This window comes from Myodes glareolus, chromosome 11 (genome assembly GCF_982192425.1).
Source record: "Myodes glareolus chromosome 11, mMyoGla1.1, whole genome shotgun sequence".
NCBI lineage: Eukaryota > Metazoa > Chordata > Mammalia > Rodentia > Cricetidae > Myodes > Myodes glareolus.
In genome coordinates this window covers 39,994,023-40,017,163 of record NC_142036.1, presented here as the reverse complement: position 1 = coordinate 40,017,163, position 23,141 = coordinate 39,994,023, and the positions used below count along the sequence as shown (strand labels likewise).

At 41.9% G+C, this 23,141-nt stretch overlaps 1 protein-coding gene across 14 annotated transcripts in view; it reads left to right on the top strand.

Annotated features, from left to right (window-relative positions):
• Ttll5 (tubulin tyrosine ligase like 5) overlaps positions 1-23,141 on the top strand; it is a 248,565-nt gene that overhangs the window by 150,959 nt on the left and 74,465 nt on the right. For 13 of the 14 annotated variants that reach the window (XM_087911615.1, XM_087911620.1, XM_087911618.1 and 10 more), the window contains one exon: positions 19,755-19,950. In XM_087911615.1, the coding sequence (XP_087767741.1) occupies positions 19,755-19,950 (196 nt within the window). Of the gene's footprint in view, positions 1-9,665; positions 9,832-19,754; positions 19,951-23,141 lie in introns of those variants that run through there. The other variant, XM_087911625.1, reaches the window with a different exon arrangement.

Sequence of the window (23,141 nt, the reverse complement as noted above, 5' to 3'; positions counted from 1 at the left end):
TGCTTGTGGGACAGGCAGTCACTTTACATTAGCAATAGCCCATCCTTTGCACACCCTCTAATCTTAAGCTCTCACTATGCCAGTGGACAGGGAGGTGCGTGTTTGGATCATGGTCCAGGCCGGCCATTGTGAACCTGAAATATGAAGAGCAGTCAGAATGCGTGGGCTCGCCTCGCCCTTCTGACTTCCAAGGTAAGAATGGGCTTCTAGCCTCTTTGCCCAGTCATTCATCCAAGGAGAGGAAGTCAAAGCAAGTTACTACATGTGACTCCTGGTTCCACTGGCTCTCATCTAGAGTCACAGTGTCACACACCCACAGATGCCCATCTGTGGCCAGGCATGGTGGCATGTGCTTGTTATCACAGTGCAGAGATAGAAGGCTAGCCTGGGCTACATAACAGGTTAGAAAAACAGCCTGAGCTACATAGGGAGACCCCATCTCAAAAACAAACAGACAAGGTCCATTTTGCACAAGAAAGAGAAAAAAAAGTCTTATTTTTTGGGCCAAATAATCTCTTTTCGGTGTGACCTGCAAGGCAAGTGCAGTAGTGAATGAAGCAGGCAGCAGGCGACACTGAGGCTGCAGGGGCCGAGCAGATGGTCAAGCGCAGGTTTGAGTGCGGTCAGGCTGGAACACCACCCAGCATTGTGCTTAGTGTCTACCCTTTGTTCTCAGCATCGCGCTTGTGCTGCACACAGCCCAAACGCAAACATGTTTTTAAAGCGTTTTTGTTGCTGTATGTTTAGTTTTTGAGACAGGTCTCACTGTGTAGCCCAGGCTGACCCGGAACTGCACTCTTCCTGCCCTTGTTTCTTGAGTGCTGGGATTCTGAGCCTATAAAACACCCAACTTAAATGGCTTTAAAAATCAACTTTGGGATGGTTTTAGATTTTTGTGTTTGAGTCCATGATCCCTTCTGAGTTAACTTTTCATGAACTGTGAGGTATAGGTGAAGGTTTATTTTTGTCTGTATATGTACAATTATTCTATCATTTGCAAATTAATGACTTTTAAAAGATCGTTTTTTGTTGAATTTGGACCTTTGCCAGAAATCACTTGAGTGTGTGTGTGGCTCTTCAGACAATTTTAGTATTCCTAAAGCAAAGCCCAATGACAGTGATAGCCAGAAAGCCCTTGGCAGTGGCATTTTTCATCCTAATTTTCAATGGCATGTTGTAACTGTGAAGTCATATGGACTTAGGCTCCAAAGAATCTCTCTCACTTATCCTGTGCAGTTGCAGACATGAACCTAAGCCTCCATTTTCTCATCTATAAGTGGAATAACGCTACCTCTGCCAACCGCTTTCTGTTGAGCATGCAAGGAGGAATAGATGGCGGTCAGAGTGGTTCCGTATTTAGAAAGCTCTTGCAGCGGTGGTGGTGGCAGTGAGACCTGAGCCACAGGCCTTGCTGTGCCCTTTGCAGTTCGCAGACCTTAGAAAATCCGTCCTTTGGTTCCACTCTCATTGTGGGTGTGTGAGTACTGTGTTCAGGCTGCTCTTCTGGTTATTACTTGAGTGGCAGTTACAACCAAGACATCTTGTGTTTCTGATGTGTGGGAGAGCTGCATCCTGCCAACTTGACTGACGGATCCTGTCCACCTACGACACTGTCCCTGTGACCAGTTGGCTTTCCTGTTGTCCATGTTCTGCTGGATACCGTTCTCACTACCTGAAATTTCTTTTCCAGTTGACAAATTGATGTTTATCTTTGAGGCCAAGGTAAAATGTCATGTCTGTTGAAACCTTCCTTGATTTTTGTCTGTAGAAAGTTGTTCCCTTTCTCTCACTTTCTGAAGCTAAAGCTGGCAGTGTCTTGTTCCCAGCACAAAGGCAAACAGTGTGGGCAGTAGGGTTTTTTCCTTAATTAGGAAATGAAGGTGTTTTATACATACATAAATATGTCCATTATGTGTTAGTATTGACATTAAATGATAAAAGCAAAATAATTTTAACTACTGTGTACTGAGACAAGACCAAACAAAACACACTAACACACCTACCATATTTGCAGGTGGCGGCGTGGGGGAACACTTTACCTTTCTGTACATTTTTAGTCCTTACACATTTCATAATGTGTTTTAAATCTTAAAATTATATTGTTTCATTTTATGTTGTTTGATGTACCCTAAAAGTTGATATTCATTTGGGATTTTTTTTTTGCTAATTTTGATATGATGTTTCTTTATTTATAAGAGAGGAACAAAAGGCAGGAAAGGAAAAGAAGATTAAACAAATAATATTGAAAGCCAACTTCATACCATATCTGTGGTTTATGTTCTTTATCATATTTATTCCTGAAACCTGTCTGTAATGTGGGCACTGCATTCCTCCTGTGTGACTCGTTTAAATAGCCTGACAGATGGCACCACACTGCAGTGCCCTCCCTACCTGTAGAGACCTGTAGTCTTTTCTGATGGCTTTTCAGACTGTTTAGACCTCTGCATCAATGATGCTGTACAAAGGAAGGGTGGAGCAAAGGAGAGCTGGGGGTATTTGTTGATGCTGCAAAGGAGAGCTGGGGTACTTCTGAAAATGAACTGCTGCTAGTGACCTGTGGGAAACGACTTTGTATAGCAAGTACGTACAGGTTTAGTAGAGCATACAGTGTATAAGCATCTCCATCATTGCCCATGGATTTGTACAGCTGCTCATTTGGCTCCAAGTGCCAATGTCATTTAGAATCCTTGTGTATGGGCAGGAGCTATCAGTAGCCTGAACACATTAACTGTGAATGTGCGACATGTATTTACCACATGTGTTAAATATCTATTCGCTGTGTGTGCTCATTCCCCTTGACGTAACTCACTGGCACAGATCTCAACCACTAGCTCAGGCAAATTAGAGCATGTCTGTTTTATAAGGGAATTCTTATGACTCCAGGGGATGGAAATTGTGTGGGATCTGGTCTTCTTGTTTTAATAACCGAAGCCATGCAGGTGTTGGTCAATGGGTCTTTTAACTGTCATCATTTATTTCATCAGCGAGCTAAACATATGGTTTAATAACTGGCATTTTCAAGAGAAGCCATTATCAGGAAAAGCATGTGACAAAGAAGAGATATTGAAAGATGACCCTGTCGGGCTCTGTATCATTCGTGGGCTCCAAGCACGGGAGCCAGGCCTCAGGACAGAGACTGATGAGCTCTCCATTTCTCCCTCAGCAAATGCAGTGTCTGAACTTGGAGCTTTGGCTTCAGGCCCTGCGTGCGTACCCTGCGTCCTCATTTTATTGTTTTCATACCAAAGCTCATTTGTTTCTCTGTGCTGGGGAAGTGGGGCAGCTCACCCTGTAGCCTGATGCCACTTCCAATTGGTTTATGAGAAATGGGTGCCAGTAGGAACAATAGGGAAGAGATTATTTGATGCTTCTTGCCTTGCAGCTTTTATATTGTCCTAGCAACTGTTCTGAAAACTTCACGAGTTATTGGATTTAGAAAGTGTCTTTCCCTAAAGGATTGGTGAGCAGCTGTCAGAAAATCAAACCTATCAATATGGTGGCAGAATCCATGCCCTTAACTAACACTTTGTGAGTGATTCAACTTATCGGAATCACCCTCTGAGTTTGTTACTGGTACTCTACCACACAGTAGCCTCATCACTGCCATCGTTAGCAGGTTCCCATCTCCTGTGCTTCGTCACCTGCTGCTGGTAATAACGTGGTAAACAGCGTAAGCAGCGAGGAGTGAGACTGTGTTTTCAAAGGCTCAGCCTCTCTGAGGCAGGGGCCCCCATTTCATACCAGCATTGGGCCTGATCTAACCTTTCTAGAAAATCTCAAGCAAATGTTCGTAAGTGTGTCTTGGCATAGCAGAGTATGTGCTGTCGTGGCCATGCCACCAGTGTGATGAAGGGGCTGCTTCTCTGTGTGCAGAAGGTAACCAGGCTCCCGGAAGCAGCTCACTCTCAACTTCAGTGGAAAAAAAGTCTTGACCAGAAGTAACATTTTAACTCCCTGCGGCCTAACTACTTCCTTAGAAGAGTTCCTTTTCGTGGTTCTCTTAGGGTTTTATGAATGTGTCATGCGTTCTAAGGGAAGAAGAGGGCAGGTGGAGAAGGCTAAGATGAAGGGTGGAGTCTGCAGAGCTGTGCTTTGTGTCCCTTGGCCAATTGGAAGAAATGGGCAGAGGCAGTGGGGCCAGAAGAGCTGTGAACTTGACAGTGCCAAGTTGCCTGCTGGTGTGTTTCCCGGGGAAAAGAGGAGACGTGAAAGGAGTCAGACTGAGGCCATGGGCTAGAATTCTCCACTTGCGACACTGCTGCAAGCTGTTTGTGTGTACTGAGTTTGAACCCAACCTCCAGTCAATGTGGAGGGTGTTAGGGCCGTGCATGCCAGTTGCCCCAGACAATCTGCACATTCACGTTCACTGGGAAAGCTTTTTCTGGCTTGTCTCTGCAGGGTGTGAAAGGTAGGTGATGGCTATCCAGCTCTATGAGGGCCGGCTGTGCTTGTGTGTCCCCATTATTGTCCTAAGACATCAGCCCATTCCCTCTGGTTGACAGGAATCCTGCTGAGCAGGCTCAGTCTTGTTGAAGAACTGGTGTCAGGGAGTTCTCCCGTGGCTTCTTAAAGGTCACTCTTCGCTCACTTCGGTTTAGTTCACAGCTACATTTTAGACTTCATGTGGTATGCTGGTTATGCCAAAACAAAGAGCTGGATCAAACACAAGACATTTCTTGATCATAAGGCAGAGGGTTAGTCTGTCTTTTCAGATCCAGAAAGCTAACAGATAAAGGATCCAGGAGTCACTATCTACATAAACTGGCTGGCTCCCAGAATCCTGCATAGCCTTTAGAGCAGGGCTGTGAACATAACCTTTGAGAGGTTTGGTTTTCTGTCTAGCTTTGTGTTCCATGAAGCTTGCTCCCAGAGTCAGAATCTCTGCCAGACACACTGAATCCAACTCTGTCCTTACTTCCTCCTCCTGAGTTCCATCCATCATGAAGTGGAGGGGGTGTGGAGACGGCAGAGGTCTGGTTCACATTCTCTAGTCATTGTCAAGGCCAGCTGGCTGTGATCTTGCCGTACTTTAAAAGGACAGGCTTATCAACTCCTAGCTTTTCGGCATGGAACCTCACTGTATTCTTCCCAAAGCTCTGTCATTGTCACACAGTTAGTTAATAAAATCAAAGTAGAGTTGACCAAAACATACCCCAGACAGCTTCCCGATACCACTTTTGCTTCGTTACCTCACCAAATGGGTGATCCCAAGCCTTCTCTCTCCCTTGTTTGCCATCCTGTTTTAAATTAGGATCTCATTTGGATCTGGCTTATGTTCTTAATTTCTCTTGACTTTTTTTTTATTATTATTACCTCTGAGGGTGGGGTGGGGTGAGAGCTTTACTGATTTTGAACCACCTCGCCTCAGTGTTTTCCTCCTCCTGCTTTCAGCTTTTCTGTTAGGATGTGTAGTGAGCAGTAGGAACCACGTATATTTCTTAAGTGCTAATTGACATACAGTCTTCTTAGGTAGTTTTCATGTTGGTTCTATTCAAACCTTAATTCGGAGACAATGAAACTCTCCAGGAGTCAGGCCTGAATCAGTCTTAGCTTTCTCTGTTGAATTACTATGTGGGAAGAAGCAGTTCTTAAGAGTCCCGATTCCTGATTTATGTCTCCAGACCCTGAGTTAGTGATTCAGGGTCTGATTAATGTGAAGGGAAGGAGTTCAGACGCTGGGAAAGGAAGAGAAGAGATAAAGATGAATTAGACGCTGAATATATAAATTAGTAATTGAGATGTCAATTGCAGGTCAGAATCTAACAGATTAGCACACCGATGATTCATGAGAAAACTAAGTCATGTTAGACTAACCTCATTTCCCTTCGTGGTAGAATTCCTTCAGTGAAAGAAGGTCGGGCAGAAAAGGATGACTGTGAGTGGGTGTCAGGAGAGAGCATAATAAAGTCTTGTGAGCACAGAAGAGAAATGTGAAGGAGAAAATGTGGTCATTAGTACTGATAACTAAACTATCCCAACAGCCAGCCAATCTGCAGTGCCATTGGCTTACGAATTTCCCATTTTTATCAATGAAGTGGTTTATCCATTCATAGTTATATGGTTGCCTGCTTTTGGTAGGCACTTACATATCTAGAAAACATACAAATCCTATTTTCAGTTGATTTGAAATAGTGTGTGTCTTGGATGACCATCAGAATTTAAAGACCAAAATGACTATTCTCCCTGAATTTGATGTAGGAAAACATTTATTCCTTAATATGAATTCAAACACTCAAGTACGAAGAAGACTTAAGGATTCGGGTTGTCTGTGAATGTAATAGACATTGATATGAAATAGAAAAACTGGCAGAATATTGGTAAACTCAACATGGTGTCTCAGACCTGTAGGCTAAGGCAGAAAGAATGCAAGTTCCAGGTCAGCCTGGGCTACTTAATGAGTCCTTGTGTTTAGAAACCAAAAAAGTATTGACCAAATTTTCTAATTGGCATTTTGTTTGTTGACTCAAAGATGAGTTTCTTGTGTTTCTACAGTTTAAGATATTAAGAACATACCACTTTATTCCAAAAACAATAAATGTGTGTGTGTGTGTGTGTGTGAGAGAGAGAGAGAGAGAGAGAGAGAAACTGACTTCATTTTATAAACATGTAAGGGGTTCACTGCTGGACTGCTGTTCATAATTCTGGTTTGGGGTGGAGAGGCGCTGGGGAGGCTGATAGTCTCCTGCTGGCTTAGCCCAGCCAGAAGCCTTCCAGCATGACAAAGTCCCTCAGCCATTCTACGACTACCCTGGTAGGTGATGGCCATGACTGAACTTGGTACTCCAGCTCACACATCTTCAGCCCATTTTCTTTCCTTCTTTCTTTTGTTGCTTTCATTTTGTTTGAGGCAGGTTCTCACTTTGTAGGGTTAAGTGACCTAGAACTCACGACATAGACCAGCTTAGCCTCAAAACTCATAGACATCCACTTGCTTCTGCCTCCCAAATGCTGAGGTTAAAAGTATATGCCACCACACTCCATCCTAGTCTGCCCATTTCTGCATCCATGAGAACCACTTTACTCCCTTGTCGCCGAGGACAGTACTAGGTAAGGAGCTTATAAGAACAAATTCTCCTCCCATCAGAGTAGCATTGCGCCTCGTGGCCCTCCCATTTGCCCTCTGATCCCATGCAAAGGTTTGCTCTCAGTAGAAAAAGCATTTGTAATTGAGTAATTAACTCTCCAGTGTCAAGGATGAGCTAAATGCGTACAGGGGTTGTCATAGTAGTGAGCCTATAAGAGGTAAGACCAATAGTTATTCCCACATCACAGCAGAGGGAACAAAGAGCTTAAGTGTGTTTTGGGTTGTTTTAGTGGCAAAGCCAGGACTTGAACTTAGCAGTCTTATTCTAGATCCCTAGGTCTCTGAAGCGCCTGCTTTCCATTCTGGGGTGGTGCAGATCTGGGGCCTCCTACCTCAGAATTCTCTCAGTGATCCATCTTTTCCTTTGATTTGGACCCACACTCACACCTTACTTCTTTTGCCTTGTTTCTTGAATTATTTCTTTAATCTTTTTCCAAGATCCTTTCATCATTTAAGATCCTTTCATCATTTAAAATAAACAAAATATTTTAATGCCTTTCTCCCTGTTCTTGAGCAGAAAGTTTGGTCTGTACTTAGCACCTGCTCTCAGCCCAGCATGTAGGTCATCAGGAGTCATGGCTTTTCCAGAAGAACCGTGTGCTCTTAGGATTACTATGCTGCCTCTGCTGTGCTCTCCCTCCTGTGGGAGACATCTCCTATAACTCCACAGATGGAGAACAGGAAGGCCAGACAAAGAAGCGTGTACTCTTACCCTGCCGCACCCTCTCAGAGGTTAAGTGCACATGTCTCTTGAGTGGACCCAAATCATTCTCAGAAACTCTTCTAAAATTATAGTCCAGTGCATAAGGTCTCTGCAAATCAAAGTCCATGACACCAAGAGCATGGGCTGTCTTAACTGAGCCCTCCGACTTACCATTTAAGTGATGGTAGGCAAAGTTCATCCTGTTGGCTCTCAGTGTTCCCAGTCAACAGCTACCAAGCTGTAGCTAGTGTGTGACTGAGGTAGACCAACACTTGTTACCAGGTAATCTCCCTGTTGCTAGGTTTGTTTCTAAATGTAGTTTGGCTTTTGTTTTCCCCTGGTGGAAGTAGTTCTGACTGCAGTTTACCGAAACCGTCACCACCTGTTGGCTTTCTTCTTCCCTTTTTTTTTTTTTTTTTTTTTTTTTTTTGAAACAGACTCTTATACTAGATCCCAGGCTGACCTCCATTTGCAGCAGTCGTCTTACCTTGGCCTCCCAAATGCCTGGATTACAAGCATGAGTCATAATGCCCAGCTCTACCTTTGCCTTTTAGTATTACAATACATCCTTAGACTGCTTTTCGGAGTGCTCCCCAATGTCTTCTTTGTGTTCCTTCTCCTTCCTCCTTCATGCACATGATCCAGGGCTTAGGCTAATAGGATTGCCTTACTGTTGTCATAAAGGCCAGTTCCCCCGATGCTCCCCTAATGCTGTTGTCTAGGCCGTTATTCCTCCAGATCATGCTGTATCTAGAAGATGTAGGTTACATTGCCCTGGAATAAAACAACTGGTAACTGCTAAATGGATCTTACCGTGTGGGCCTGCTATTACAAAGTTCATGGTTTCATAACCAAAATGGGGACACCACCATACCATATATACAGAACAGGAAGTATTTTAATTTTAAATAAATGAAAGTGGTATGACTTTTTGTCTTTTCTAACTTGTAGTATCATTTACATGAATATTTACTCACTCAATTTGATAAGTTTCAGTGTGTTTGTGTTTCTGTTTAGCACAGCAGGCTTGGAATATTCCCATCATGCTTCAGAGTCCCTTGTATCTCACTTCAGTGCCGACATCCCTCTCTGTGCAGAGCCCTTCGTGAGCCTCTCGCCGTGTGTTACGTGTCTTTGGCTTGTTGAAATGGAATCATAGCATATTTCTCTTCTATGTCTGTCTTTCATTCATACCAGTGTTTCTGACATTCATCTATTAGTTGATTGTTTTAATAGTTCAGCCATTTTATTGAGTAGTATTAATGCGTATGAATATATCATTTTATTCAGCTATTTTCCTAATGATGGGCATTAGGATCAACTCCAATTTATAAATAGTTATAAATATAATTTTGGTGAATATTTTTCTATAATTTTGTTGTTAGCCATGTGCTTTTATTTATTTTAAGCAATTAACTCATTGGTGTTAATTTCACACAAAAAAACTTAGTTTCTGTTGCATTGTTTACACCCTGTTATCAATGTATAATCGTTATTGTGCTACATGCACACCAATATTTGATATTGTGCTTGACTTTAAGCAACCCCACACCTCATTTTTTTCTTTGATCTGCTTTATTGAGAAAGTATCTCCTGTAGCCCAGGCTGTCTTTGAATTCCTGATCCCTCCTGGTTCTGCCTCTCAGGTGCTGGGATTATAGACATGTGGCTCTATACCCAATTGCAATTTTAATCATTATAATAGATACAAATTTTCCCTTGGTTGTCCCTGATGACCATTGATACTGAGAACTTGTCATATGTTTATTGAACATTCATATTTTTTCTTCATAAAATCTTTTCAAATCATATTTTTTTTTAGTTTTCATTCTATTGGTAGGATTACTTTACAGCACAATCTTCTTTGTATGTTGACAGGAGGAATCCTTTGTCACTGGCTGCTCTTCGGAGGACCCACATAGCAGCTCACAACCACGGGCAGAGGGCATCGGCCACTTATGTGTACAGACAGACATTCAGAAAAAATACCCATACACTTAAAAAATACATAAAAGTTTAAATTTAAAAAATCCTTTATTACATATATGTACTGTAAATACTTTTTCCTAGAGTGTGTATGGTCTATTTGTTCTCTGTCTCTCTCGCGCGCTTTTTTTTTTTTTTAATTGGTTTTTCAGGACAGGGTTTCTGTGTAGCTTTGGTGTCTGCCCTGGAACCAGCTTTTGTAGACCAGGCTGGCCTCAAACTTATAGAGATCCGCCTGCCTCTGCCTCCCAAGTGCGCCACCACTCTTTGTCGGGTTCAATTTCTTATTCCAAGAAGTCTTTGCATACCACAAAGTTTCAGAAACATTTTGATATATTTTCATTCAGTGCCTTTACGGTACCAGCTCTTTGGTTCCTTGTGTATTGAGTAAAACAATGGCCAAGGCCCATTAGTTATTTTTAGTACTCACAGCCCTTGGACTTGGTGTCTGATGCTGTCCTACAAAGGACTGCACTGTGCCAACTGCTGGCAAATGGCTCCCTTTGTGTTCTGTAGCCTGCTATTCGCACCTCCAAAGAAATCTGGGCCTCTGGCAGCATTGGGAGGAGATCCTGGGTTAGAGAAAGGATACAATGATAGTAACATATTCTTCTTGCATTCCCTCTTGAATTCCTACAACAGCCATGTGACAACAGGGACTGTTAATCTCCATTTTGTAGATGAGAAAATTTAATAATAAAGTTGTGGAGAAGTTAGATGCACTAAGGGGCCTTGGTGCAAGGGTCCTCCCTCCTCGTGCCTTCCTTAACCATACGTTTGATCTTTGTGACTATGACCTAACCCTAGCTGACCTCATTTTAATGGGATACAAATGTTCCATACAAAGGCACTCTCATAGTGTCGTTGGAAGCACTGCAAAGGCCAGGGAGATCCCCTCACATGACAACTGATCACGTAGCTTCCTGTGGTCAGTGCTATTTGTCCACTCATGGGAAGCCTTCTTCATCTGGAAGGCTTCTGCATTTGATGTGTGGCTTATGACTAAGAATTTATAGTTGAAGAAAATATAATGTCTACTGTCCTTAAACATCTACACTGTCCAGAAAGCGCCACCATGTTTGCCATTAAGATCATTTGTCTTTTGAGCAGCATCACACATTTTTCTAGTACAGGACTATTCCTTAAATTCCTGGCCGGTTAATACTCGTGACCTGCACTTAATAAATGTTATTCTACGGCCAACCCCCACCCATCACCAAGGCGACTGAAAGTGCAGCATAGAGATGCACATAGTGGTGTGAGGGGTGGGGCATCCCCAGCACAGAGTAGCTCTATTTGTCAGGGACTAGGTGAGGTGGGCAGAGGGAGTGGTCAGCAGAATCACAGGTGCACAACTGTCACTACTGTCTGCCTTCTCCTCTCATTCTTGTGACATCGTATCTTCTTTTTTTTAAATTTATTTATTTATTAAAAATTTCCACCTCCTCCCGTTTCCCTCCCAGTTCCTCCCCCCCGCCTCCAGTCCTAAGAGAAGTAAGGGTGCCCTGCCCTGTGGGAAGTCCAAGGTCCTCCCCCCTCCATCCAGGTCTAGGAAGGTGAGCATCCAAACAGACTAGGCTCCCACAAAGCCAGTACATGCAGTAGAATCAAATCCCAGTGTCATTATCATTGGCTTCTCAGTCAGTCCCCATTGTCAGCCACATTCAGAGAGTCCTGTCTGATCACATGTTCGTTCAGTCCCAGTCCATTTGGCCTTGGTGAGCTCTCATTAGATCAGTCACACAGTCTCCGTTGGTTGACGAACCCCTTGCAGTCCTGACTTCCTTGCTCATGTTCTGCCTCCTTCAGCTCTTCATCTGGACCTTGGGAACTCAGTCCAGTGCTCCAATGTGGGTCCCTATCTCTATCTCCATCCATCGCCGGATGAAGGTTCCACGATGATATGCAAGATATTCATCAGTGTGGCTATGGGATAAGGCCAGTTCAGGCACCCTCTCCTCTGCTGCCCAAGGACCTAGCTGGGGACATCTCCTTGGACACCTGGGAACCCCTCCAGAGCCAAGTCTCTTGCCAACCCTAAAATGGCTCCCTTAATTAAGATATCTTCTTCCTTGCTCCCATATCCACCCTTCCTCCATCTCAACCATCCCATTCCCCAAGCTCTCCCCAATCCTCCCCTTCTCCCTTCTCTCTTCTTAAGAAGCCTCAGTGCCCCTGTGGAGGGTGCAACCCTGCGTGCTGAAGAATTGTTGCTGTGGATCTTTCCGTTCCCTCCGCGCTTCCTACTTACATAGCAGAGAGAGATGTGCAGGGCATTGGAGGTGGAGTGGTGTGCGGGAAGAACAGCTGCAGGGGGAACAAGTGCATCTGGCTGCATGGCATCGTTGAGAGAGTGAGGGACATAAGCTTGGTGGACAAGTTAGTAGAGAATGTATGGGGAAACATGCCATATTGTTGCCTGTTTGTAACCTTAAAAGAATCTTTTGAGGGGGAGGGGGTTGAGACAGGGATTCTCTATGTAATAGCACTGGTTCTCCTGAAACTAGCTCTGTAGACCAGGCTGGCCTCGAACTCACAGAGATCCACCTGCTTCTGCCTCTCAAGTGCTGAGATTAAAAGCCTATGCCACCACCACCCTGCCTTAAAAAGAATTTTATCACAATAGAGTCTTATAGTGTGGCCCAGGCTAGCCCCAAATTCCTATCTTTAAGCTCTTCTCCCTTAGCCTCCCTAGTAGCTGGGACTACAAATGTGAAGTATAAGATGTATATGAAATATCAATGAATTAAGTGTTCCAAATATCTGTCTGTCTTGTCTATCTATCTGAATACATACATACACACACATATATATATATACACACATGCATATAGATAGATAGATAGATAGATAGATAGATAGATAGATAGATATTTAAAAATTTGCAACCGATACCCAACCCCCCCCCAAAAAAAAGAAAGAAAGAAATCCATTACATACCCCAAGCATTTTGGATTAGGGAATCTCATAAAAAATTTTCATGAACACAACTGATCTCAAAATTTTGGTGAGGATATAAAGTGTATTACTAGTGAAACAGAATGAACACAGGTTTATGGAGATGAGGTAGCCTTGCAGGTGGTGTGGGAGCCATGAGGTGCTGTTAGAAGAAGGGCTGTCTGCGCTCAGGTGCCAGGTCCAGGGGCAGCCAGCTGCCATCCACACGGGCTCCCCTCAGTCACTGAAGCACTTGCTTGCTTGAAACTCCAACAACTTTTGCTTCCAGTATGAGCTAATGTGCTCCAACTAACCCCACTGAAATTCACAGCAAGAAGGTTCTCGTGGCACTTACTATATTACACAGCTGAGCATCCCCATCCCCTCCAGTGCTGTGCTATAAAAATTCCTACCCCTCTGCTAAAAGCCTCCACTGGTTTGAGGAACTTCCTTTTGCGATTTTCAGGCTGAGCTTACGTTACTGATGAGATTAAAAACACACTGCACTATAAAGTTTATGGCGTTCCAGCCTCTGCAGTATATGTGTAATTGGAAGAATACTTCAACCCACAGTCCCTGACTTGATTTCTTGCCCACTGCCCTGACCTCTGCATCCATGTGCCCTAGCTCCCATACCTGAGAACCTCAGGAGCATTTCCCCGAATATAGGACCTGCCTAAAAACTGCTCTCTAATACACAGCAAGGAGGCATTAAAATGAATGCCTCATGGAAGTTTTTGTTGTTAGAACAGTTATTAGCAAATGAAATCACTCGAGCTACCCAGTGGGGTTAATTCTGGTATGAAGTGCATATTACTTTACTTTACCATTATATACTTACTGAATCTAGATTGTTCCCTATGACTAGAAACTTCTATAATCATCAAGCCAGAAATGGAAGCAGAATCTCTGTGGATGAATTTTGTAACCTTCAGTTCAGTGACTAATAATAGTTTCCCTTTGAGAATTTTTTTACATTGATTTTTTTTTATTGATTTTATTGAACTATAAATTTTTCTCCCCTCCCCTTCAACCCTCTCCCATGGTCCCCATGCTCCCAATTTACTCAGGAGATCTTGTCTTTTTCTACTTCCCGTGAAGATTAGATCCATGTATGTCCTCTTAGTGTCCTCATTGTTGTCTAGATTCTCTGGGATTGTAATTTGTAGACTGGTTTTCTTTGCTTTATGCTTAAAAACCACCTATGAGAGTATATATGATAATTGTCTTTCTGGTCTGGGTTACCTCACTCAATATATTTTCTAGTTCTATCCATTTGCCTGTAAATTTCAAGATATCATTATTTTTCTTGGCTGTGTAGTACTCGATTGTGTAAATGTACCACATTTTCTTTATCCATTCTTCGGTCAAGGGGCATTTAGGTTGTTTCCAGGTTCTGGCTATGACAAACAAAGCTGCTATGAACATAGTTGAGCACATGTCCTTGTGGCGTGTGCTTGTGGCACGATTGAGCATCCTTTGGATATATACCCAAAAGTGATATTGCTGGGTCTTGAGGAAGGTTGTTTCCTAATTTTCTGAGAAATTGCCACACTGACATCCAAAGGGGCTGTACCAGCTTGTACTCCCACCAGCAATGTAGAAGTGTTCCCTTTACCCTTCAACCTCTCCAGCATAAGTTGTCATCAGTGTTTTTGATCTTGGCCATTCTGACAAGTGTAAGATGGAATCTCAGTGTTGTTTTGATTTGCATTTCTCTGATGACTAAGGATGTTGAGCATTTCCTTAAGTGTCTTTCAGCCATTTTAGATTCCTCTGTTGAGAGTTCTCTGTTTGGGTCTGTATTCCATTTTTTTAATTGAATTATTTGTTCTTTTGATGACCAATTTCTTGAAATCTTTGTATATTTTGGAGATCAGACCTCTGTCTGATGTGGGGTTAGTGAAGATCTTTTCCCATTCTGTAGGCTGTCGTTTTGTCTTGTGTCCTTTGCTTTACAGAAGCTTTTCAGTTTCAGGAGATCTTATTTATTAATTGTTTCTCTCAGAGTCTGCGCCACTGGGGTTGTAATTAGGAAGTGGTCTCCTCCTGTGCCAATGCATTTAAATGTACTTCCCACTTTGTCTTCTATGATGTTCAGTGTGGCTGGCTTTATGTTGAGGCCTTTGATCCATTTGGTCTTGAGTTTTGTGCATGGTGATAGATATGGGTCTATTTTCATTCTTCTACATGTTGTTATCCAGTTATGCCAGCACCATTTGTTAAATATTCTTTCTTTTTTCCATTTGGTGTTTTTTGCTTCTTTGTCAAAAATCAGGTGTTTGAAGGTGTGTGTATTAATATCTGGGTCTTCAATTCTGTTCCATTTGTCCTTCTGTCTGTTTTTATGCCAGTACCAGGCTGTTTTCAGTACTATAGCTCTGTAGTAGAGTTTAAAGTCAGGGATTGTGATGCCTCCAGAAGTTCTTTTATTATATAGGATTGTTTTGGTTATCCTGTGTTTTTGCTTTTCCATATGAAGTTGAGTACCATTCTTTCGAGGTCTGTAAAAAATTTTGCTGGGATTTTGAGGGGCATTGAGTTCAATCTGTAGATTGCTTTTGGTAACATTGCCATTTTTAGTATGTTAATTCTACCTACCCAAGAGCATGGGAGATCTTTCCACTTTCTGTTGTCTTCTTCAATTTCTTTCTTCAAAGATTTAAAGTTCTTGTCATGCAAGTCTTCTACTTGTTTGATTAGAGTTACTCTGAGATATTTTATGCTATTTGTGGCTATTGTGAAGCATAATATTTCTCTGATTTCTTTCTCGACCCTTTTATCATCTGTGTAAAGGAGGGCAACTGATTTTTTTTTTTTTAGTCTTGTATCCTGCCACACTACATTACTTAAAGTGTTTATGAGCTGTAGAAGTTCCTTGGTAGTATTTCTGGGGTTGCTTATGTAAAGTATCATTATCATCAGCAAATAGTGAGAGTTTGACTTTTTCTTTTCTGATTTGTATCCCCTTGATCTCCTTTTGTTATCTTATTGCTCTAGCTAGAACCTCAAGAACTATATTGAATACATATGGAGACAGTGGACAACCTCGTCTTGTTCCTGATTTCAGTGGGATCGCTATGAGTTTCTCTCCATTTAGTTTGATGTTGGCTGTTGGCTTGGTGTATGTTGCCTTTATTATGTTTAGGTATGTTCCTTGTATCCCTGCTCTCTCCAAGATGTTTATCATAAAGGGATGTTGTATTTTGTTGAAAGCTTTTTTGGCATCTAATGAGATGATCATGTGGTTTTTATTTTTCAGTTTGTTTATGTGGTGGATTATGTTGACAGATTTTCATATATTGAACCATCCCTGCATCTCTGGAATGAAGCTGACTTGATCATGGTGGATGATGTTTCTGATGTGTTCTTGGATTTGATTTGCCAGTATTTATTATTTTTGCATCCATGTTCATGAGTGAGATTGGTCTATAATTCTCTTTCTTAGTAATGTTTTTATGTGATTTGGGTATCAGGGTAATTGTAGCATCATTAAAAGAATTTCCCAATGTTCTTTCTGTTTTTATTGTGTGGAACAATTTGAGGAGTATTGATATTATTTCTTCTTTGAAAATCTTGTCGAATTCTGAGCTGAAACCATCTGGTCCTGGATTTTTTTGGTGGTGGTGGGGTGGGTGGGAGATTTTAATGGCTGTTTTTATTTTTTTTATTTATTTATTTTTTTTTAGCAATTGTAGGTCTATTTAATTTGCTTGTCTGGTCTTGATTTAATTTTGGTAAGTGATATTTATCCAGAAAGTTGTGCATTTCCTTTAAGAGTTCCTATTTTGTGGAGTACAGGTTTTCGAAATATGACCTAATAATTCTCTGTATTTCCTTCGTGTCTGTTGTTACGTCCTTGTTTTTATTTCTGATTTTGTTAGTTTGGATATTCTCTCTCTCCCTTTTGGTTAGTTTGGATAAAAGTTTGTCTATTTTGTTGATTTTTCTCAAAGAACCAACTTTGTCTCATTGATTCTTTATATTGTTTTCTTTGTTTCTATTTTGTTATTTCAGCTCTCAATTTGATTATTTCCTGCCATCTAGTTCTCTTGGGTGTGTTTACTCCTTTTGTTCTAAAGTTTTCAAATGTTCTGTTAATTCACTAGTGTTGGATTTTTCCAGCTTCTTTATGTAGGCATTTCGTGCTATGAACTTTTATCTTAACACTGCTTTCATTGCGTCCCATAAATTTGGGTATGTTGTGTGATCATTTTCATTGAATTTTAGAAAGTCTTTAATTTCTCCCTTTATTTCTTCCTTGATCCATTGATGATTCAGGTGAGCATTGTTTAATTTCTATGTGTTTGTGGGCTTCCTGGAATCAGTGTTGCTGTTGGATTCTAGTTTTAAGCCATAGTGATCTGATAAGATACTTGGGGTCATTACAGGTTTTTTTTTTTGTTTTTTTTGTATTTGTTGAGGTTTGTTTTGTTACCAAGTATGTGGTCAGTTTCTGAGAAGATTCCATGAGGTGCTGAGAAGAAGGTATATTTTATGTTTGGAAGGAGTATCCTATAGATGTCTGTTAAGTTCATTTGAGTAATAACATCTGTTAGTTCCTTATTTCTCTGTTAGTTTTTTGTCTCTTCCGTCTCTTGTATTTTGCTATTTATGCTTGCATTTGTGGTTCCTGATCATTTTCTCGTTATTTCTGTTTCTATAATTCCCTCAGTTTGTGTTTTCTTTATTGTCTCTATTTCAGTTTTCAAGTCTTGAAGAGTTTCTTTCATATGTTTCATTGCTTTTTCTTGGTTTTCTTTAAAGGGTTTGTTGATGTCTTCCAATTTTTCTGTCTTTTACTCCATTTCTTAGAAGGAATTTCTCATTTCCTCTTTAAGTGCCTTAAACATTCTCCTGAAGTTATTTTTTAGGTCATTTTCTTCTGCTCATCTAAATTTGGTTGTTCAAGCCTTGCTGTTTTAGGGTCACTAGATTTTACTGGCATCGTGTTGCTTTTTTGTGGTGTTGTGTATGTTCTTACCTTGTCTACCCATCTTTTCCTCCAGTTGGTGTAGTTGGAACTGTGTGTGACTCTGGCGATCAATCCTCCAGGTGCCAGTAGATCCAAGGTTCAGATGGTTGGTCCTTGTGGTGCCGTCAGTGCCACGGTTCCAGTCACCTCTTGGTCACTCCTGTTCCTGGAGGTCGCTCAGCGCTCCCAGTGTTTGCTCCGCTCCTGTGGAGTTCACTGCCTCAGGCCTGCTCCAGTCCAGGTTGCTGACTCAGTCCTGCTCCTGTGGAGTTCACTTCCTCTCCCTTAGAGATTTTTAAAGCAATATTTTCATTAATTCTCTACATTCATTGGTTGATACTCTGTATTTTGGTAATATTCACCCCCTACTGAATTCCTCCCAGATCCATCCCTATCTCTGTACCCACCAAACTTTATGTTCGCCTTTAAAAACAAGACCTAGCTTAATTGACATGAAGCTCTCAAGAAAATTCTGCCCAACCGCCTGTCCCTTCCCTTGGTTTTCATCTGAAGGAGAAATATTCCTGCCTTGACTATTCTCATCTTTAAGCCATGGTACCATACACCTATATTCCCAGCATGTAGGGGTTGCAGTCCAGAGGTTTGCAAATTTAAAGCCTGCCTGGAAGACCTTGAGTCAAATAAAATAAAATAAAACCTGAATGCCTTTCGCCATCGCCACTCCTTCCACTCCTTTGACTCACAGCCCTCTCAATCATTGCCTCTTAGCTTCTTACACTTATCATCTGTCAGCTTATCATCCCTCACTAATGAGAAAAAAGATAAGAGAGTCTCCAGGAGCTGGGACGAGGCTCAGTCTGCAGAGTTCCTCTGCACAAGCATGAAGACCTGCATTCACATCCTCAGGCCTGCAGAAGAAGCCAAGTGCAGCAGAGTGCACTCATCATCCCAGCATAGGGCAGGTAGACACAGAATTCTGGGGACTTGCTGGGCCTCCAGTCTGGCAGAATTGGCATCAGTGAGAGACCCTGTCTCAAATTAAGCTGAAAAGTGACTGAAGAGTACACTCAGTATTGACCTCTGGCCTCCACGCACATAGAAGTGCATGTGCACATGCATCTGTGTGTGTGCATGCACACACACACACACCACTAAATAAATAAATAAAGACGCACACACTCCCTGCCTCCCCACACAACCACACAAAAGGTTTTCTTCCCTTTGCTGTGTAATCCCATCTTACTTCACTCAGTCTTCTGCCTTGTGAATCAGGCTAACTTTAATTCATGTAGGTATTTATATTTGTTTTTCTATTGGTGGTCACCCCATTTCTCCATATGTTCAGCAATCCTTTGGGAAAGATTTATTATGTGTACATGCATACATGTATATGATATCATAGGTGATAGCTTGGTGGTTCCTAACCCTCCTAATGCTCTGACTCTTTAAGAACAGTTCTCATGCTCCTCCTGCTGTGCTGACCTCCAGCCATGGAATTCTTCGTTGCTACTGTCGTAATAGTCATGTAAATGTCTGGTGTGTAGAATGGTCTTGGGTGACCCCTGTGAAGGGGTTAGGTCATTTGGCCTCACAGGGGTCATGACCACAGGTTGACAGCTGCTCTGTTAGCTCTATAGAATGGATACACACCTTGAAGTATTTTCCGAGAAATTGCTGAAATTGTTCTCAGAAGCCAAATCAATTAATCTTTTGAGTCTTTTGGTCCTGTTGGCCAAGAAGGTTAGCTGATAGCATGGAATTGAGCAGTCTCTATGAAAGCCAAACTGAGCACCCCATCCCTGAGCAAGGGGTATGGCTTATCCCTATCAGAAGGTGAGACTGTAGGAACAAAATCCTTCACACATGAACACAAACATACTTTTAACTGGATATCTGGGAATCTCTTTATTTGAGAGAAGTTGGGAGATCAAAGCACTGATCAAAATACACCAAAGTGTGCTTTAGTGAAGTCAGGTAGTTTATCATACGGTAGCTTTATTCTAGCTGGTGCCTGATTCTATAAAGGAAAAATAGTAGACACACATCTCTTTCCTTTAGATTGTTCACATACTCATGCTAAAAAAAACCCCAACTCTTCTTCTCTTCAGGAGCCTCCAGACAGGCGGCTTTGCCTGGGAGGGCGAGGTGGAGAACAACGCGTACAGCAAGGCCACAGGGGTGGTTCCGCAGCACAAGTATCACCCCACAGCAGGCAGTTACCAACTCCATTTTGCCCTCCAGCAACTTGAACAACAGAAACTTCAGTCCCGGCAGCTCCTGGACCAGAGTCGAGCCCGGCATCAGGTACCTGAAAGTCCTAAGAGGATGTCTTCCTTCTGTTGGAGAGATAGTCGAGGGGATGAATGGGCCGTGAAAGACTGCTTCCTAAACTTTCACCCACCTGCCCTGGGTTTTCTCCATACTGCTCTCTGCCTGTAGCTTTGGCTTCTTTGTGAGGTGACGCTGAACTAGTGCTCGACATGGTTTTATTTGAATTTGTAAAATCCTTTATTACCATGTTTACTTTTTCTGTTGAATGATCTTAGTAGCTTCCTAATCAAATTCCCCGTTCCCTAAAGCTGTATTTTGAGCATCTTTATTTGCAAATGTACCGATTTCTGTCCTCCATAGGATAGGCAAAGGTGTGCTAATACTAATCACTTATGTCTTGGCTGATGAAGCTGACCGTCCACATTAGCCATCAGAACTGTTGTCCAGAGCAAACTGCCCATTGTGCTTTGCCTCGTCGCTCACCCGACTGTGTTTATCCACAGCAGTGTGTTTTGTCAATTACTGCATCGCAATTGAGAAATTACAAGTGCAGGCGTTTGTGAATAGTTCATTTTTTTTTAAAAAACTGGAGAAAATTTCATACCTTTTCTCTTTTTTTCTTAAAGCTACTTAGAGTTCTAAACTTCTGTCGTGTTAATTACCCACAGTGCCAACAAACCAGATGCTGACCAGGACAGGCCTGTATGAGTGTAATAGTAGATCATTTGAAATTATACCATTGGTTCCTTTTAATTTTTTTTCTGTGTTTATCTGTGCGTGTGCATGCCCATGAATGTGGCACAGTGCATATGGAGGGCAGCTTGTAGGAATCCAGTCTACCGGACAGGCCCTGGGGCAGGCACCTTAACTCACTGAGCCATTCTCTGGCCCCATTGCTCTCTCTTTTTGGTTTTGGGGTTTGTCTGTTTTTTAACCAAAACTACAGGCAAGCCTTTTTTAAATTATAGAGTGTGTGAGTGTGTGCCTCGGGGCTCATGGATAGGTCGGAGGACAGCTTGTGGGAGTTGGTTTGCTCCTTCCACTTTGTTGGATCCAGGAGTCGAACTCTAGTAGCCAGATTTGGAACCAGTTGCCTTTACCAGCTGAGCCATCTCACAGGCCCATGGTTCCTTTTAAACCACATTTTAACACACTAAAATGGTAAATAGTATTTTCAAAACAAAAGGATTTGTTTACAGTGCATTGAAGTTTGTGGGGAGGAAAGACCGTTTTTTGCTGATTTTCACTTTTAAAAACTGCTTCATTTTGAGCTTTCTCATGCTTTTGATTAGCTTCCAGCAGCACACATTCTTTTGAAAACTCAGAGTACTGCTTTTCTTGTGTAGATTTTTTTTCAGTGAAGATTATCCTAGTTTAGTTTCACTGAATTATGAAGTATATGGAAAAATGCTTTTTCAGATCTGTCAGAATATCCATCTTAGGGAGGAGGCAGAACTCCCAAGAAGGGAGTTATCTTGTGTCTCCTGGAGAGGGGATAGAAAATCATTCATCTTGGTTTTATATATGTATATACATCATTTTGTTTCTGTCCCTTGTTTTTCTAAACCTCAACTGCTTTAGGTACAAGTGAGTAAGGGTGAAGTCCCAGGGTTGTAGGGAAGCAGGAGCGACTAAATCCTACCAACAGATTTATAGCAAGACGGTAAATGAGGTATTAGGTACCTAACTTGAGCTTCGTGATTTGGAACACTCTATTCAGGAGATACTCATAGTTCGTCACTCCAAGTAAAGTCCTGCTAGATTTCAAGCCTTCATTTTTAGCTTAGCTGTGCTAGACCTGACCATCTTAATTACCACCAAACTATTGATTGATTGAAGCATGGGTTGCATTCTCAGTGTGACCTGTATCTCTCCCCTCATGCTAATTCTTTGGGTGAAGATGGTATTTATCTGATGAATACCCTGTGATTTTAAGCCATATTCTTGAAGTATAGGTAACTAGCAATTTGGCTAACTGCCTTTTTAAGATTCTTGTGTAGAATTAAAGTTGGGTTTATCAAGCAGGCATCCATAGGCGAGATGTTTGGAGACTGGTATGTTAGAGTCTTTGCATTTACCTTATGCTCGGGTGCATTATCATGCAGTGATGTGTCGTAATGCCTTCTATAAATAGCGCCTTTCTTATGATGATCTCTTAATAACCGTATAGCTTTTCTTCATTTCATGCAAAGAAAGTCCTCCATCCTTTTCTGCCTTCAGTCAGAGCACTTAGACACTCAGCCTGTTACCACTGTGTTCATTTCAGGGAGACAAGTTCTGATTTAGGGTGTCAGTTTAGAGCCAACACATGCATCTGTGTAGAATCAGCTGTGCTCCTTGTCTCCGCCACTGTATTCACACTTACAAACCTAGAAATTTCCATGTGCCAAGTTCACACCTGAGAAAAATGGACCGTGTCACCTGGGAGTGAAAGAAGGAAGTCACTTAAAGCCATTAGCAGAAGTTTAGGGACAGAAATAAGAGACAATATCATCCATGATAAAGAAAGAACGGAAGTATGGGCTTCTTTATACCCTAGAGACTGAACCCAGTAGCTTGCACAACTTTGCACAAGTTTGACAGACTTCCCCTGTAAATAACCTTTGTTAGCCATAGGGTCTGTGTTGTGGCTCCTCAGCTCTGCCACAGTAAAGTGAAAACAATCGTACATGATGTGTGCATGGATGACTGTTGACTGTATTTTGATAAAACTATTTACAAAACTGGCAGCGGTCTGGATTTGGCCTGCAGGCAGAAGAGCCAGTTAAAACACTGATTGTTTATTCATCCCATTTCTTTTTTTTTTAATTTATTTTTATTGAGCTCTACATTTTTCTCTGCTCCCCTCCCTCCCCCTACCCTCCAACCCTCCCCCAAGGTCCCCATGCTCCCAGTTTACTCAGGAGATCTTGTCTTTTTCTACTTCCCATGTAGACTATTAGCTCTTTGTAAGTCTTTCTTAGTGTCTTCATTGTTGTCTAAGTTCTCTGGGATTATGATTTGTGGGCTCTTTTTCTTTGCTTTATGTTTAAAACCCACTTATGCGTGAGTACCTGTGATAATTGTCTTACTGTATCTGGGTTACCTCACTCAAAATGATGATTTCTAGCTCCAACCATTTTCCTGAAAAATTCAAGATGTCGTTATTTTTTTCTGCTGTGTAGTACTCCATTGTGTAAATGTACCATATTTTCCTTATCCATCTTCGATCGAGGGGCATTTAG